Source organism: Rhinolophus ferrumequinum, chromosome 5 (assembly GCF_004115265.2).
Source record: "Rhinolophus ferrumequinum isolate MPI-CBG mRhiFer1 chromosome 5, mRhiFer1_v1.p, whole genome shotgun sequence".
NCBI classification, from domain to species: Eukaryota; Metazoa; Chordata; class Mammalia; order Chiroptera; family Rhinolophidae; genus Rhinolophus; species Rhinolophus ferrumequinum.
Window position 1 is genome coordinate 59,515,459 of NC_046288.1, and position 17,764 is coordinate 59,533,222.

Below are 17,764 nucleotides of genomic sequence, written 5' to 3' on the forward strand. Positions count from 1 at the left end.
AAGTAATTTTAGATTTACAGAAGAGCTGCAAAGATACAACAGAGAGTCCCCTTGTAATGTTCACCCAGCTTCCTCCAATGTCAACATCTTATGTAACCATTTATCATACATTCATCAATAATAAGGAATTAATATCTGTATAAAACTAACTACGAGTAGGCTACAGCCCTTATTTGGATTTCAGCAGTTTTTTCAACTAATGTGTTTTTCCTGTTGCAAAATCCAGTAGATGATACTATACTATATTTAGTCATGATGTCTCTTTAATTTCCTCTATTCTGTGACATTTTCTGTCTTTCCTTGTTTTTTTTTATGATCTTGACACTTTGAAGAGTATTGGTCAGATATTTGGTAGAATGTCCCTCAATTTGGGTTTGTCTGATGTTTTCTCATGCTTAGAAAACGGGCTTTGGATTTGTGGGAAAATATTGCAGAGGTGAGGTACCCTTCTCATCACATCATAACAGGGGTGCATGCTATTAAGATGACTTAACACTGGTAATGCTAACTTTGATCCCTTGGTTAAGGTGATGTCTGCTAGTTTTCTCCACTACAAATTACCATTTTTCTTTTCCATACTCTTTGTTAGAAGCAGTCACTAAGTACAGCACACACCCAAGGAGAAGGGAATTAAGCTCCACTTCCTGGAAAGACTGTCAAAGATTTTATGGCTATATGTTATAACCACCTTAATAATTAATAAATACATGGGGAGAAATAATTAAAGACTATGTAAATATCCTATTTCTCTTTAAAGTTTTGACCAGTCTTTGTCACATTCATCAGTGGATCTTGCCTGCAGCAATTCTTGTCCATGTTCAAATGGCAATTTTCTACTTCCCTCAGAGCTATTCTTCACATATGTTTATTTTATTATTCTAAAAAGACACTTTTGATGTGGTTTTGCTAAGTTTTCAGAATCAGCTTGATTTTTATTAAAACACTTTATGAGTTTTTTTAATTTTTTTTTTTTTTTTTTTTACTGGAAGGGTTATTCTAAATTAGGGCTCTAATCTTCTCCAAAGAAATATATTTAATTCAGGAAGCCATAGAAGATTGCTAAATATTCTTAGTCTTTATTTAAATTAAAAAAATTAAAAGAAAATATTAATAAAAATAATATAAAGTTCTATGAGGTAAGTTAGAGTTTTTAAATGTTTATTTTTTTTTCGTTTTTAAAAATTTCTACTGCAGTAACAATAATAACCAAGCATCAAACAAATTTTGACTAAAATGGAAAGTAAGCTGCCAAGAAATGCTTTATACAGCCTAAATGACAATGCTGTTTTTTTTTTCTCAAACAGCACTTCATAGCAGCTGAGTTCTGAACTCAAAGTTCTGAACATGTTTGCAACATTCATAGTTACAGCAGAAAAATTATTCTTAGTCACACCCAAAGTTCAAACCAAGGTTTTGCATATTTATAATTTATCTGTGGGTAAGGTGCAAACTAAAATTTAGAAAAAAATACATTACAGTCCTGTGATAAGGCAGTCACAAAGAAAACTTAAAGAAAAAACTATTGTATTATAGTACTATTGTGTTATTATACTATTCCTTTCTACCAAGTATTACTTCCTCTCAACATTCTGCCCACTGCTAGACAAACATTTTGAAGAACATAAACTTATAAAATTAAACACATTTATATCATATTCAGTAACACCAACTACAGTATATACCTTAAACATGCATTTATAGAATTACAGAAAATATAAAATTATTTTCTCTTTCTCATTCTGCTGCCTCAGCATTGATAATGAAACAGATAGTTCCTTCAATCAGATTATTTTATTGGTTTTTATTGATCACCTATTATGTGCACAAGGAGGATGCTAAGCCCTGAAGGGTGTGAACTAAGCTATCTGTACCTCAATTGAGGTGTGAAACAGAGGCAGTCTCCACTGTCCAGTGTCACCCAAGTGTGTTTTCAGGTCTTTGCTGGTCATTCCATCCTTTTGAATGCCATAGACCTCGCCTTTGCAATGTCCTAGGCCATTTTAAAGGGGTGTTCAGTTCACCCCTTTGGAACAGTTCAGATGAGACTCTGCAAAAGCTCAAGAGATGAACAGGTGCTAATTCTGTTAATCAGCAGTGGAAAGGGAGGCTGTTGGTAGAGTGACCATACATTTTGTCATCTATAAAATATAATAAGAAAACAAAATTAAAAAAAAATAACACATGAAGAATAAAACTACATACACATAAAAAAATATAATGAGGTGTTATTAATTATTAATTGTGACAAGAAGTGTGACAGGTAAGCAACAGACTTGGGATGTTCCTGGGTAAACCTGGATGGAGGGTTACCTTTATCAACAGAAGACACTAAGCAGACGAGGACAATAAAGACATGGACCCAGGGCATAGCTGGCTTGCAGAGCTCCCAGGTGACATTTGGAATCCTGCAGGCACTGGTCAGCTTCTGACCAGGGTGATGGTGGCAGTGGTAGCTGGCAGTCTGTTCCAACTGAGTCCTTTCTGTTCATGTGGTGTTTCCAAGTTCAGTGCCACCTTCATCTCACACCCTAACACACCCTTTCAGACTCTTACCCCATCAACCTTACTCCGCCTCTCCTGGCCAAGGTGACTTTCATCTAGTTTTTTGAGACAGAGCTCTCTCGATTTCCCTCTGTTCTCTTTCCAATCTATCCTTATAGCATAAACTCTGTGGTTTGCTTTTTTCCTGGTCCTCTGTTTTTATTGCTAAAAAGCCTTTCCAAACAGGCTGTTGCAAATCAAAGGGTTTTGGCTTTCAAATTTATGTGTGTGCATGAAAAGCCTATTTTGGAAGTCAAAAACTGAACTTTTCCTTGTCCCCTTGCATTCTCCTAATGTTTCTAATGGTAATGTGGATACCACAATGTGGAGGTCACTCACATATGCGGAAGTGCAGACAGAAAATCATGGAGGTTAATAATTCAATGTATTATCTCCAATGATACCAATGCTCTAGATGGACACATAAAACTCTTACTTGTCAGCACTGCTTAGGCATTAGCTTAGTTAATGCTCACGGGAATTCTGTGAGATAGATATGGTTGTTATCTCTATTTTGCGGCTAGGGAAAGTTAGACGTCAGTCTTAGGAATAGAGAAAAAGAGTCAGTATGATATAGTTAAAATAAACTTTGTACTAAATTCTAGTGTCAGTTCTGCCTCAGACTTCATTCATCTCATGTATACAGTGAGTGAGTTTAGTTTTAAAACTCTTCAAACTAAAATTTTAAAGAGTCCACAACCTTATTTAAAACCCCTGTGGCTAGTTAAATGTTAGAGTTCAGAAATTTTCAGAGTTTTGGAAAGTAACATGGTACAAATACTCTGTGTTGAGTAACTATAGTTATAGTGGTATCTGGGGCAGCACCTAATAATCAAACAGTAATATTTCTGCAGCAATATTTTGATAACGAGAAAAATAAAGATTATAAAAAACCTCCTATTGATTCAGGTTAAATGACACTACCAAATTAGTTTGTTTTGAACATAGAAAAAGTTTTTTCATTTTCAGACTGAACTAGTGAAAGGATTGGGGTAAAATTATTATCACTGATGTAAAATATTATATTCAATTATTATTAATAGTGTCAGATTCATAGAATTGATGTGTAGAGCAAGACACTAGACGGAAAAAATGTAGTCACATTACCTGGAAAGTTTTAAGTACTCAACAAGGCTAATAATCATTATGATTACACTTGTTGGTAAGAAGTGTTTCAAACCCGTAGAGATGTTTATAAATTTATTTGGGCCAAACTGATGACAATTGCTGGGAAGTAAAATCTCAATGGATTAAGAAAATGCTCTGGAGAATGGCAGTTTTGCAGCTTATTTTATACATTAGAAGCAAAGGAGGAGATTTAAGGAGAGTTAAAAGCAAAGTGGGAAATAAATCTCTGCGATTGCATAGGAAGTAAAACTGAGAGACAGATACTTCTTTTACACTGGGGAGTACAGGATAGATAATAATTAACATTTACAGCACATAGAGATGGTATTCGAGGAACAAGACAACAATGAAGGTTCTGTGGTCTCCTGCTCTGGTGGGAGGTTGTGCCCCGAGAGGTCTGCAAAAGAGGTTACTCTGAAATTTCAAGGCTGTGTTATCTTAGATGCAAAAAGACAGTATGAGGTCAGACAATTAAGTTTGCGAACTCATCCTAGAAAAAGTGTTACGTACCTCATTGCTGAATATCACTACAGTCACCTTCGAAGTACTCCCCTTGGGAAACTATACATTGATGCCAACACCTAGTCCACCCTTCAAAGCAATTTTGGAACTCTTTTTTCTGGAATGGCCATCAGAGCTATCGTTGTATTACCCTTGATGTCCTGAATGTCATCAAAATGTCTTCCTTTCAACATTTCCTTTATCTTCGGATAAAGAAAGAAGTCATTGGGGCCCAGTTCAAATGAGTAGGGAAGTTGTTCCAATACACTTAGTTGTTTACTGGCTACAAACTCCCTCACAGACAGTGCTATATGAGCTGGTGCATTGTGTTGTGCAGGAGCCATGAATTTGTTGGCAAAAAGTTCAGGTCGTCTTACTTTTTCACGCTGCCTTTTCAGCACTTCCAAATAGTAAACTTGGTCAACTGTTTGTCCACTTGGTACAAATTCATAATGAATAATCCCTCTGATACCAAAAAAGGTTAGCAACATCATTGTAACAAGTTCACGAATGTAATTGTCAGACCTCATAGTTGAAATGGCCATATTATCCAAAGCAATATACAGATTTAATACAAACCCTATCAAAATACCAATGACATTTAAAGATATAGAACAAAAAAAATCATGAGATTCCTATGGAATCACCTGAACCTGAATACCCAAAGCAACCCTGAGAACAAAGAACAAAGCCAGAGGTATGGCATTCCCTGATGTCAATTTGTACTACAAAGCCCCAGTAATCAAAACAGCATGATATTGGCAGAAAAACAGACACAAAGACCAATGGAATAGACTTGAGAACCCAGAAATAAATTCACATATGTATGAGCAAATAATTTTCCACAAAGCCAAAAACATACAATGGAGAAAAGAAAGCCTCTTCAATAAATGGTGCTGGAAAAATTGAAAAGCCACATGCAAAAGAATGAAACAGACAACATCTGTCACTATATGCCAAAATGAACTCAAAATGGATCAAAGACCTAAATATAACACCTGAAACAATAAATTGCATAGAAGGAAGCATAGATACTAAACTTGTGGACCTTTGTCTTAGAGAGGTCTTATGAGTTTGACCTCAAAGGCAAGGGAAGTAAAAGCAAAAATAAATGAATAGGACTATATCCAACTAAAAAGCTTCTGCACAGCAAAAGAAATTATCAACAAAACAAAGAGGCAACACAACAAATATGAGAAGATATTTATAAACCTCCAATAAGGGGCTAATATCCAAAATATATAAACTCAAATAACTCAACAGCAAAAAAAAAAAAAAAAAAAAAAAAAATCCAATTTGAAAATGGGCAGAGGACCTGAACAGACACTTCTCTCAGGAATACATACAAATGGTCAACAGATCTATGAAAAGATGCTCAACTTCACCAACAATTAGAGAAATACAAATCAAAACCATAATGAGATACCACCTCACACCTATTAGAATGGCTATTATCAACAAGACAAGTGATAACAAGTATTAGAGAGACTGTGGGGGAAAAGGAACCCTCATACACTCCTGGTGAGAATGTAACTGGTACAGCCATTATGGCAAACAGTATGGAGGTTCCTAAAAAATTAAGAATAGAATTACCATATGACCCAGTAATCCCTCTTCTGTGTATCTACCCCAAAAATCTGAAAACATTTCATAAAGATATATGTACCCATATGTTCATTGGAGCTTTATTTATGGTGGCCAAGATAGAATATTACTCTACCATAACCAAAGATGAAATACTGCTATTTGTGACAGCTTGGATTATTCTTGAGAGTATCACGCTAAGCCAAATAAGTCAGACGGAAAAAACTGAGAACCGTATGATTTCACTTATATGTGGCATATAAAACTGAAAGCAACAAACAAACAAGATGAACAAACAAAAACTGATAGACACAGACAACAGTATGGTGGTTACCAGTGGGTAAGGGGGTGTGGGGGAGGTAGAAGAGGATAAAGGGGGTCAAATATATGGTGATGGAAGGAGAACTGTCTAATCACTATGCTGCACAGCTGAAATTAATATAAAATAATATTGAATGTCAAAATAAATGAAGTGTAAAAAATTTTTTAAAAGCTAAATATATGCATACAAATTAGGTTCTTGAAGACTTAAAATTTTTCATATTTATACATAAAGTTTATATATAAAGGTATAAAGTTTATGTATAAACTTTATATTTAACCTTTAATAGAGTGTTTGAATAATAAAGGTATATATGACTCTTAGAAAGTAAAAAGAAGAAAGAATATACTTGCATATCTTCCTCCTCACTCTATGCTATTTTAATACAGCTAGTCATAGCCTTAAAAAAAGTCATCTCAGTAAAGCATGCATATAAACTGGAAAGATGACAATTATTACTAAAAATTGATGACAATTCAGGGGTAATTACTGAACTTTGTTATGAACAGAAGTGCCGAGGCTTTGCGGATGATGGAGGAGAGTTAGCCCCTCTACAAAGCCCACAGAAAGGTTGCAAATGGAGCCCGGGCTGAAGATGAGGTCAGAGAGCAGAAAGGCTGAGCTGAGGACCCGTGAGGTCACCAGTACAGAGGATTTTTTTCTAAATCACCAAACCTAAACATCACAGATGTTCTGCTGTTAAATAAATGCTATATATGCATAAACTTTTGAAGCTTCAAATAACAGACAATGTTAGCATGTTAGCAGAATCTTTAAAGTAAAAGTATGTTTGTGATGTATGACAGATAGAACATACTCACAGATATGCTTTGGCTAATTACAAGGTTAATGGGCTGTATCTAGCTAGTCTGTGATTGCTCGATTCAGTTGATAAAAGAAGTGTTCATAAAATATGATCTATGATCCTTCAGGATACGAGTCATAGCTCCCAGGTGATCTGCAGACTGGCCAGACTGTAAAGCCAGAGCATACTTCTGTGGGGGTGCATTTCTCAGAAACAAAAGAGGAAGGGACTATTAATACTTCTATTTTGGTGGACTTTACATTACTATCAATCCTATTTAAGGACACTGCATTCATGTTGCTGCCTACAGAAATACAGACAGTAAGAAAAACCAGATTATATTGTCTCAGAAGCATTTGGTTCAAGGGAGTCAATTTCCTGGCATGGGAAATGAGAAGACGCTGGTAGAAAAAGCGCAGTCTTTTTCCTCCCCATTGCTCCATCAAGGGTGGGAGGCCTCCTGGTTGTCTCTTCCTTTTCTCAGGCCTCTTTCACTCTCCACACATTATGTGCTGCACCGAAGTATCGAGGACGTAGACAACAGTGAAATGAGTCAAGAGGAACTGCCCTTCGTGAAGTTTTTAGTGGTAGGGAATGGACATGGTAGAAATTCTGAGGGAGTTTTTGCATATTAATTAGTTCACAGATGAAAACTTCTGAGACACTCAGTTTACAAGAGGGCAGTCCTGTATGAACATGATGGTTTTGATTTCACAGGGGGCAATTTACCTTTGCTCTGTTCAGTGACCACCAGCTGGATCCTTAGTTTCACTTAACTTCTTGGGAAATGCACATCATTGTTTACACAGAGGACGGGAGGGCAGTGAGGAAATGTATCACCACTTATGGCAAATGGAAAAACAAACAAACAAAACACCTCAAAGAATGTTGGGGTGATAAATGAGTGAGTTGGGTTGCCTTTGGAGATAGAGATGATCAGATCTTTACTTACGCAAATAAAACAAGAATGTCGGGTACCCAGTGGATGTGAGAACAGTGAGCTAGTGCTGGCAATTTAAGGGATGCCCTTTCACAATTTGTCCTTTAAATTATTGGATCTCTCCATTGTTCTTCACTTCAAAGAAAAGATGCCTCAAGATGTGTGCCTAAATAAATACCAAAATGAGCAATGCATTTAGAATAATAAATGAAGAAAGTAGGCACAATTTTTTTTCCCTTTTTTTAAAATGATGAGTCATGTATTCCAGTCAGGTATACGGGCTGGAACTTACTAGATGAATGGATCTTTTGCTTTACTTGAGGGTTCTGAATCAGGTCTTAAATTCAGCAAGTGTAATTTATTTGAAGACTTCACAAACTTTTTTTTAAAACTTTTTTGACAGCAATGTATGTAAGTTTCTACCACTTCACATCCTCACCAGCATTTGGTGGTGTTCATGTTCCAGATTTTGGCATTCTAGTACGTGTGTAGTAGTATTTTGTTGTTTTTATTTGCATCTCATTGATTACATATGATATAGAGTATCTTTTCTTTTTAAAAAATTTTTATTAAATTTATTGGAGTGACATTGTTTAGTAAAATTATATGGGTTTCAACTGTATAATGCTATAATACATCATCTATATATTGCATTGTTGTACCAATTTACATTCCCACAATAGCGTAGGGTTCCTTTTTCCCTATAACTTCTCCAACACTTATAATTACTTGTCTTGTTGATAATAGCCATTCTAATAGGTGTGAGGTGGTATCTCATTATGGTTTTGATTTGTATTTCCCTAATAGCTGGTAAAATTGGGCATCTTTTCATATATCTGTTGGCTATTTGTATGTCTTCTTGAGAGAAGTGTCTGTCCTGGTCCTCTGCCCATTTTAAAATTATATATATATATATATGAAATGCAAATCAAAACCAATACAAACACACACACACACACACACACACACACACACACACACACATATGTATGTATTTTGCTGTTGAGTGTTTTATGTATTTTGGACATTAGCCCCTTATGGGAAGTTTGCAAATATCTCCTCGTATTCAGTTGGTTGCCTCTGTTTTGTTGACAGTTTCTTTTGCCGTGCAGAAGCTTTATAGTTAGATATAGTCCCATTCATTTATTTTTGCTTTTACTTCCCTTGCTTTGAGGTCAAATTCATACAATTCTCTCTGAACCCAAGGTTCCTAAGTTTCGTACCTATACTTGCTTCTATGCAGTTTTTTTTGTTGTTATTTTGGGTCTTATATTTAGTTCTTTGATCCATTTTGAGTTCATTTTGGTATATGGTGACAGATGTCAGTTTACTTTCATTCTTTTGCATGTAACTTTCCAATTTTCCCAGCACCATTTATTGAATAGGCTTTTTTTCCCCTACATTGTATATTTTTGTCTTCTTCGTGGAAAATTATCTGCTTATATACAGAGGGTGCTAAAAAAATGTATACACATTTGAAGAAAGGAAAAAACTGTATTAAAATTATACTGATGGTAACCACTTTGAGCACCTCGTGTAATTGCAAAAGTCAAACATGACTTGTATTCATTTTTTGTTATCGGTAAAATTGAATATTACAATTTCAATACAGTTTTTTTTTCTTTCTTAAAATGTGTATACTTTTTTTGGTACCCTCTGTATATGTGGGTTTATTTCTGGGTTCTCAGTTCTATTCCATTGGTCTTTGTGTGTGTTTTTCTTGCAATACCATGCTGTTTTGATTATTGTCACTTTGTAGTATAAATTGAAGTCAGGGAGTGTGATACTTCTGGCTTTGTTCTTTTTTCTCAGGGTTGCTTTGGGTATTCAGGTTCTTTTGTGGCTCCATATAAATCTGATGATTTTTTTGTTCTATTTCTTTAAAAAATGGCATTGGTATTTTGATAGGGTTTGCATTAAATCTGTATATCGCTTTGGGTAATATGGCCATTTTAACTACATTGATTCTTCCAATCCATGAACACAATATCTTTTTATTTCTTTGTGTCTTCTTCAATTTCTTTTAATAATGTCTTGTAGTTCTCAGTGTTAGGTCCTTCTCATCCTTTGTTAAGTTTATTCCTAGGTATTCTGTTCTTTTTGTTGTAGTTACAAAAAGGATTGTTTTCATTTCTTTTTCTGAAATGTCATTGTTAGTATATAGGAATGAAATGGATTTTTTTTTTCAATGCTCTTTTTTTTTTTTTTTAATTAGTTTCAGGTGCACAAGACAAAGTAATACTTAGACGTTTATCATTTATATCCCTCACACTGTGGACCCCCCTCCCCCCATCCCCTATCTCTCGGAATGAAATGGATTTTTGCACACTGATTTTGTATCCTGCAACTTTACTCTATTTGTTTATTGTTTCTAATAGTTTTTTGGGGGAGTCTTTAGGGTTTTCTATATAAAGATTCATGTCATCTGCAAAAAGTGACAATTTGACTTCTTCATTCCCAATTTGGATGCCTTTTAATTCTTTCTCTTACCTAATTGCTCTGGCGAGGTCTTCCAACACTATGTTGAATAACACTATGTTGAATATAGTGGCAAGAAAGGGCATGCCTGTCTTGTTCCTGATTACAGAGTAAAAGCTTTCAGTTTTTCACCATTAAGTATGATGTTAGCTCAGGGTTTGTGGTATGTAGCCCTTACTATGTTGAGATACTTACCTTCTATACCTATTATAAGTGTTTTAATCATAAATGGATGTTGTATCTTGTCAAATGCTTGTTCTGCATCTATTGATATGATCATATGATTTTTCTCCTTTATTTTGTTTATGTGATGCATCACATTGATTGATTAGCATCTGTTCAACCATCCTTGCACCCGTGGAATGAACCCCGCTTAATAGTGATGTATAATCTTTTTAATGTATTGTTTATTTGATTTGCTAGTATTTTGTTTAGGATTTTTACACTTGTATCATCAGAGATATTGGCCTGCAGTTTTCTTTTTTGTGTTATCCTTACCAGGTTTTGGTATCAGGGTAATGTTGGCCTCATAAAATGAGTTTGGAAGTATTACCTCTTCTTCAATTTCTTGGAAGAGTTTGAGGAGGACAGGTATTAAATTATCTCTGAATGTTTGGTAGAATTCACTGTGAAGCCATCTAGTCCTGAAATTTTGCTTTTGGGGAAGTTTTGGATGATTGTTTCAATTTTGTTGCTGTTGGTTGGTCTATTTAGATTTTCTAGTTATTCGTGACTCAGTCTAGGAAGGTTATCTATTTCTAAGAACTTGTCCATTTCTTCTAGGTTATTGAATTTGGTGGCGTATAGTCCTTCATAGTATTCTTGTATGATCTTTTGTATTTCTGTGGTATCCATCATAACTTCTCTTTCATTTCTGATTTTGTTTATTTGTGATTTGTGTCTTTTTTCTTTTTTTCTTAATGAGTCTAGCCAAGGGGTTGTCAATTTTATTAATCTTTTCAAAGAACCAACTCTTCTTTGCTTTAATATTTTCTATTGTCTTTTTGTTCTCTATTTCTTTTGATTCTGCTCTAATTTTTATTATGTCCTTTCTTCTGCTGACTTTGGGCTTCATTTGTTCTTCTTTGTCTAGTTATTTAAGATGTAATGTTAGGTTGTTTATTTGGGATCTTTCTTGTTTCTTGACATATGCCTGTAATGATATAAATCTCCCTTTTATTACTGCTTTCACAGTATCCCAATAATTTTGATATGAGACATTTTCATTCTCATTTGTTTCTGTGTATCTTTTGATCTCTCCTTTTATTTCTTCTTTGATTCAGTCCTTCTTTAGTAACATGTTTAATCTCCACATATTTGTGGTTTTTCCCACTTTCTTTTTGCAGTTGATCTGCAATTTCAAAACATTGTGTTCAGAGAATATGTTTGGTATGATTTCCATCTTCTTAAATTTTGTGTGCCAACATATGGTCTATCCTTCAGAATGTTCCATGTCGCTATAAAAGAATGACAGTCTGGTATTCTGGGATGAAAAGCTCTGTAAATGTCAATTATGTCTATTTAATATGTCTATTTATGTCTATTTATATGTCATTTAATGCTGATATTTCTTTATTGATTTTCTATTTAGATGATCTATCCATAGCTGCCAATGGGGTATTTAGGTCCCCTAGTATAATTGTTTTTGTCAGTTTCTCCCGTTAGTTTTGTTAGTAGTTGCTTTATATATTTTGGTGCTCCCTGATTTAGCACATATATATTGGTAAATGTTATGTCTTCTTGTTTTATTGTCCCCTTTATCATTATGAAAATTTTCATTTTTGTCTCTTGTTACCTATTTTATCTTGAAGTGTATTTTGTTGGATTTAAGTATGACTACACCCACTTTTCTCTGGATGCGATTTGCTTGGATTATCACTTTCCACTCTTTCACTTTGAGTCCATATTTGTCCTTGCAGCTGAGATGTGTTTCTTGAAAGCAGCATATGGTTGGATTTTGTTTTTTGATTCAATCTGCTATTCTGTGCCTTTTTATTGGTGAGTTCAGTCCATTAACATTTAAGGTGATTATTGATATATGAGGATTTCCTACAGCCATTTTATCTTTTGTTTTCTGGTATGTCGGTGTCTCCATTGTTTATTTGCCTTTGTGTTTCTGTCTGTTATTTCAGTTTGGTGGTATTCTATGATTTTTTCCTCTTTTTTATGTTATGTGCCTCGGTTATGGATTTTTTTGAGTGGTTATCATTAAGTTTATGTAAAAGAAAGTTTCATATATATAGTAGTCCTTTTTCTTCAGCATGCATCTTACCTTCATTCCTTTTTGCAAATTCAAAACTTTAGTTTCTCCCCTTTTATGTTTTTGTTGTTACAAATTATCCCTGTTTATGCTTTGAGTTCATTTCTGAATTGCAGTAGCAAATTGTCTTCTTCTTCTCTTTTTCTTTTTATGTTTTTATCTCCTTTACCCTTTATGTTACGTTTAAGTGTATAGTGCCCTATTCTGTGTATGGGTTGCTATTTCCTACTTCTGACTGTCTGTTAGTCATTTTACTCATTGTTTCATATCCTTTTATCTTTTTATTTCAGGTAGAATACCCTCTTCAGTATTTCCTGTAATGCAGGCCTTGTGGTAGAAAATTCACTCAGCTTCTGTATATCTGGAAAGGTCTTTATTACCCCTTCACATCTAAAGTATAACTTTGCTGGATATATTATTTTTGGCTGATAATTTCTCTCTTTCAATAGTTTGAATATTTGATTCCACTCCCTCCTAGCTTGTAAAGTTTTGGCTGAAAAATCTGATGATAATCTAATGGGTGATCCTTTGTAGGTTACTCTTTTTTTCCCTGGGTGCCTTGAGAATTCTTTCTTTGTCATTAAGTTTTGACAGCTTCAATATAATGTGCCTTAGAGATAGCCTTTTAGGATTGAGATTATTAGGTGTTCTGCTTGCTTCTTGGATTCAAGGACCCAGTACTTTCCACAGGTTTGGGAAGTTCTTGTCAACTATTTCTTTGAATAGGCTTTCCTGTGCCCTTTTCCCTTTCTTCTCCTTCTGGTATACCCATTATTCTTATATTGCTCTTTCTGATAGAGTCAGATAGTTCTTGTAGAGTCCTTTTATTTCTTGTAACTCTCAAGTCTCTTTCTTCTTTCATCTGCATCATTTCCATATTTCTGTCTTCGATATCATTAATTCTTTCCTCCATCTGGTCAGCTCTATTTCTTAAGTTTACTATTTCATTCTTCATCTCTTTTATTGAGTTCTTCAGCTCCAGAATTTCTATTTGGTTCTTTTTAAAATTATCAATCTCTTTGGCAAAGTATTTATTTTGTTTGTTGATTTTATTTCTGGGTTCTTTACACTGCCTATTCAAGTTTTCTCATCTCATTGAGTTTTTTCACAACTGCAATCTTGAGTTCTCTGTCATTTAAGTCATATATTTCCATGTCTTTAAGTTTATTTTCTGGCAACTTTTCATTTTCTTTCTGAGCTGCCTTGTTATCTTGGTTGTTCATGATGATTGATGAATTATTTCTCTTCCTAGGCATCTACAGAAATGAATTCTACAGCAGGTTGATATGAAGAGGTGTTTCTTTTGTTTTTCAGAAGATAGTGCTAGAGCTTTCTAATTTTTCTTGCTCTGCTCCAGTTCCTGGGAAGGTGGGCATCTCCTGTGTGACCAAATTGCCTTGGTCTCAGGGTACCACCCCTGTGGGAGAATGTGGTGGGCAATGGGGTTCTGAGCCACTGAAATACCAGTGGTGCTCCTGCAGCCAGCAGAGCTGTTTGCCTTAGCAGCCCTGAGTGCCTGCACTGGGAACAGCTCCAAAAGGTGGGGGTGGAGTGAGCTAGGAGAGGCTGCTGGTGGTGTGTTTGTGTCTTTGTTCTCTTCTGAACACTGGTGAATGCCAGATCACAGCTGCCTCACCCCTATATCTCCATCCTCATCACTGGGATTAGCTGCAGTGTGCATCTGCCACTCAGGGATTGTCTCTCCAGTTCTGCTCTTTAACCCACTCACTGTTACAGTTTCTTCTGGGGCTGCTGCTAGCCCTGGGAGGGTGCAGGAGGCAAGCTCTGGGAGGGTGGGGGAAGGCAACCAGGCTCTGTGACTTGGTTTCCTGCCTGGCAGTGCGAGCTGCTAGACCATAGCTATCACACTTCCGTATTCAGTCTTTGCCCTGAGGTTTCTGACCCAATCACTAGGTTCAGCCGTATTACATGCTGATCAGTTAGGCAGGAAAGAGCATCTTTTCATATATTTATTTGCCATCTGTATATCTTTTTTGGCGAGGTATCTGTTAAGGTCTTTAGCTCATTTTTTAATCAGGTTATTTGTTTTCTGCTTGTTGAATTTTAAGGGTTCTTTGTATATTTTGGATAACATACCTTTATCAGATGTGTCTTTTGAAAATATTTTCTTTTCTCATTCTCCTGACATTGTCTTTCACAGAGCAGACATTTTTAATGAAGTCAGATTATCAATTATTTCTTTCATGGATCTTGCCTTTGGTGTTGTATCTAAGAGGTCATCTCCACATCCAGGGTTGTCTAGGTTTTGTCCTATTATTTTCTAGGAATTTTATTATTACACATTTTACAGTTATGTCTATGATCTATTTTGAGTTAGTTTTTTTGAAAAGTATAGGGTCTGTGTTTACATTTATTTATTTAGTTAGTTAGTTAGTTTTGTAAGGGGATATTCAGTCGTTTCAACATCATTTTAAAAAGACCATCTTATTCCATTGCATTGCCTTTGCTCCTTTGTCAAAGATCAGTTGACTTTATTTATGTAGTTCTGTTTCTGGACTCTTTATTGTGTTGTATTTATCTGTGTACAAGGTCTGACACTTAAGTTCGCGAACTTGTTGCAACAATGTTGCTAACCTTTTTTGACATCAGAGGGATTATTCATTATGAATTTGTACTAACTGGACAAACAGGTAACCAAGTTTACTACATGGATGTGCTGAAAAGGCTGCATGAAAAAATTAGATGACCTGAACTTTTCACCAACAATTCATGGCTCTTGCATCATGACAATGCACTGTCTGTGAAGGAGTTTTGAGCCAGTAATCAAATAACTGTATTGGGACACCTTCCCTACTCGTCTGATCTGGCCCCCAATGACTTCTTTTTTTATCCGAAGATAAAGGAAATATTGAAATTAAGACATTTTGATGACATTCAGGACATCAAGGGTAATATGACAAGAGCTCTGATGGCCATTCCAGAAAAAGAGTTCCAAAATTGCTTTGAAGGGTGGACTAGGTGCTGGTGTGAGTGCATAGCTTCCCAAGGGGAGTACTTCAAAGGTGACCATAGTGATATTCAGCAATGAAGTATGTAGCAGTTTTTCTAGGAAGAGTTCGTGAACTTAATTGTCATACCTCATATGTATTCTTTTGATAATACCTCACTGTCTTTATCACTGGAGCATTATAGTAAGTCTTGAAATCAGGTAGTATCAGTCCTCCAACTTTGTTTTTCCTCTTTTAATATTGTGTTGGCTATTTAGTTTCATACATGCTTAGAACTGGTAAAGAAAAGCTATACTTGGTTTGATTTATAACTAATGTGATAGGGCACAAAATAATATCTTAGATACTTATAGAATTTATGTAGCTTATCCAATGTCCCACCCCCACTCCTCGCCCTCAGGAAAATTTTGAATCATTGTATTTTAGACTCTGGGAATAAAAAAGTTAAAATATCAAAAGGATAATTTGAGTAGCAATGGATAGCACAAATGGAAAACATGTATCCAAGGGCTCTTCAGATGAGAAAAATCACGATTGATTTCCTCAAAGACAAATTATACATATATGATAGATAGATGATAGATAGATTCATACATAGATATTAAAAAGACAATAACATTTTTAAAATATATTGAACAATATGCCAATCATTGTGTCTTACATTATTTCTCGTCATTGAAATCACTCAGCGAGTTATGCAGTATTATTTTCCTTTACACATAAGTCTCAGAGATGTGAAGTGATTTGTCCAAGACCATGAAAAACTGAAAGCGAAAGCCCACATTCTTTCCATTATTTCGTGTATCATACTTCTTGTGTTTTATCAAATGAAGAATAATTTTTATGTTTTTGTTTAATAGCTCACTATATATGTCCAGCCAGAACAAAAGCACACAGCTGAATATGCTGCAAACATAACTAAAATTGTGTTTGATTATTTTGAAGAATACTTTGCTATGAATTATGCTCTTCCTAAATTAGGTGAGAATAATTTTTTATTTTCTTATTTTAAATATTGCCTTTGCTTTCACCTAAGTTAACCCACTATCTCCAGCTTTATCATCCTTGGTTAATACTCATCTCTAAGTCTTTTTATTGTATGCCTGCAATATGTATCTAATATTTATTAGATGTTGAAAGCTTCATTCTGGATTCTTCCGAGAATAATGTCTACATTCTTATATGATAAATATATAGTCTTTTATTTCCAAATAACGATTGTATGTGCACAAAATTGCAGATGTTGATAATGAAGTAGCCAGAAATAGAAACCTAGATCAGTTGATTTCAAAATCAGTACCTACCCCAAGAGCTTAGTTGCCTCCTTATCATCAATGAGTTTGGATATAATAGGAATAAATGATGCTGTCAGAGTCCCATGTGCCTCCAGTCTTTCCATTGTTGTACAAGACTAATTCCAGATTCTCCAGCAGTTAAAATGAAACGCTGGTGCTCCTTCCATATTTATTTTCCTGATATGGGGTGGGGGGGGAGAGAGTTTTATTTTTTAAATTAAAAATAGGGCTATAATCAAAATGGTATGGATATGACACTTCTACCAATAACAGAAATGCTTTATTAGTATGCTTGAGTGGTATTAGCAAAGACTTTAAATGGGACACCCACATCAATAACTGTAGTGATGAAATGAAAGCAACAGAAAACCAACCAACCAAAAATCGACTTCTCTATTTCTATTTCTACCCTTATTTTGATAAATTCTCAATGTGAAGCAACTGGAATGCCAAATTCTCTACGTGAAATGGCTGTGGCTCTAAGCAAGTTTGTAGATGCCCCATTTTCTCTTCAATGGCAGCAGCTCCAATTTTTTTTTTTTGATTACTTAACAACTATTAGAGGAGACAGGAAGAGAAACAACTTTTCATCAAAATCAGAATAATTTTTAATAAAATATTAACCACATCAAATTAAAAGTATTTTTTCTCTTTATCTTACTTGTACCACCCATGATACCTGGGAAGTGGAAATCTCACAAATTGATTTCTCTATTCTCCTCGCTTTCTTTCTCCCTCCCTACTACTACTACTGGTACTACCATCACTACTGCTACTACTCCTACAACTAGTACTACTACAACAACTAGTACTGCTATTATAACAACTACAACCACCACCACTACTACAACTTCTACTACAACTTCTACTGCTAAAACTACTACTACAGCTACTACTACCACTACAACTACTTCTCTTCCTCATTGTCCTCTTCCTCTTCC

General features: G+C 35.0%; 1 protein-coding gene across 1 annotated transcript in view; it reads left to right on the plus strand.

Moving 5' to 3' along the window:
- Positions 1-17,764, plus strand: part of ENPEP (glutamyl aminopeptidase) — a 93,848-nt gene that overhangs the window by 20,095 nt on the left and 55,989 nt on the right. The window contains exon 4 of the mRNA XM_033106457.1: positions 16,389-16,509. Coding sequence (XP_032962348.1) covers positions 16,389-16,509 — 121 coding nt within the window. The remainder of the gene's footprint in view (positions 1-16,388; positions 16,510-17,764) is intronic.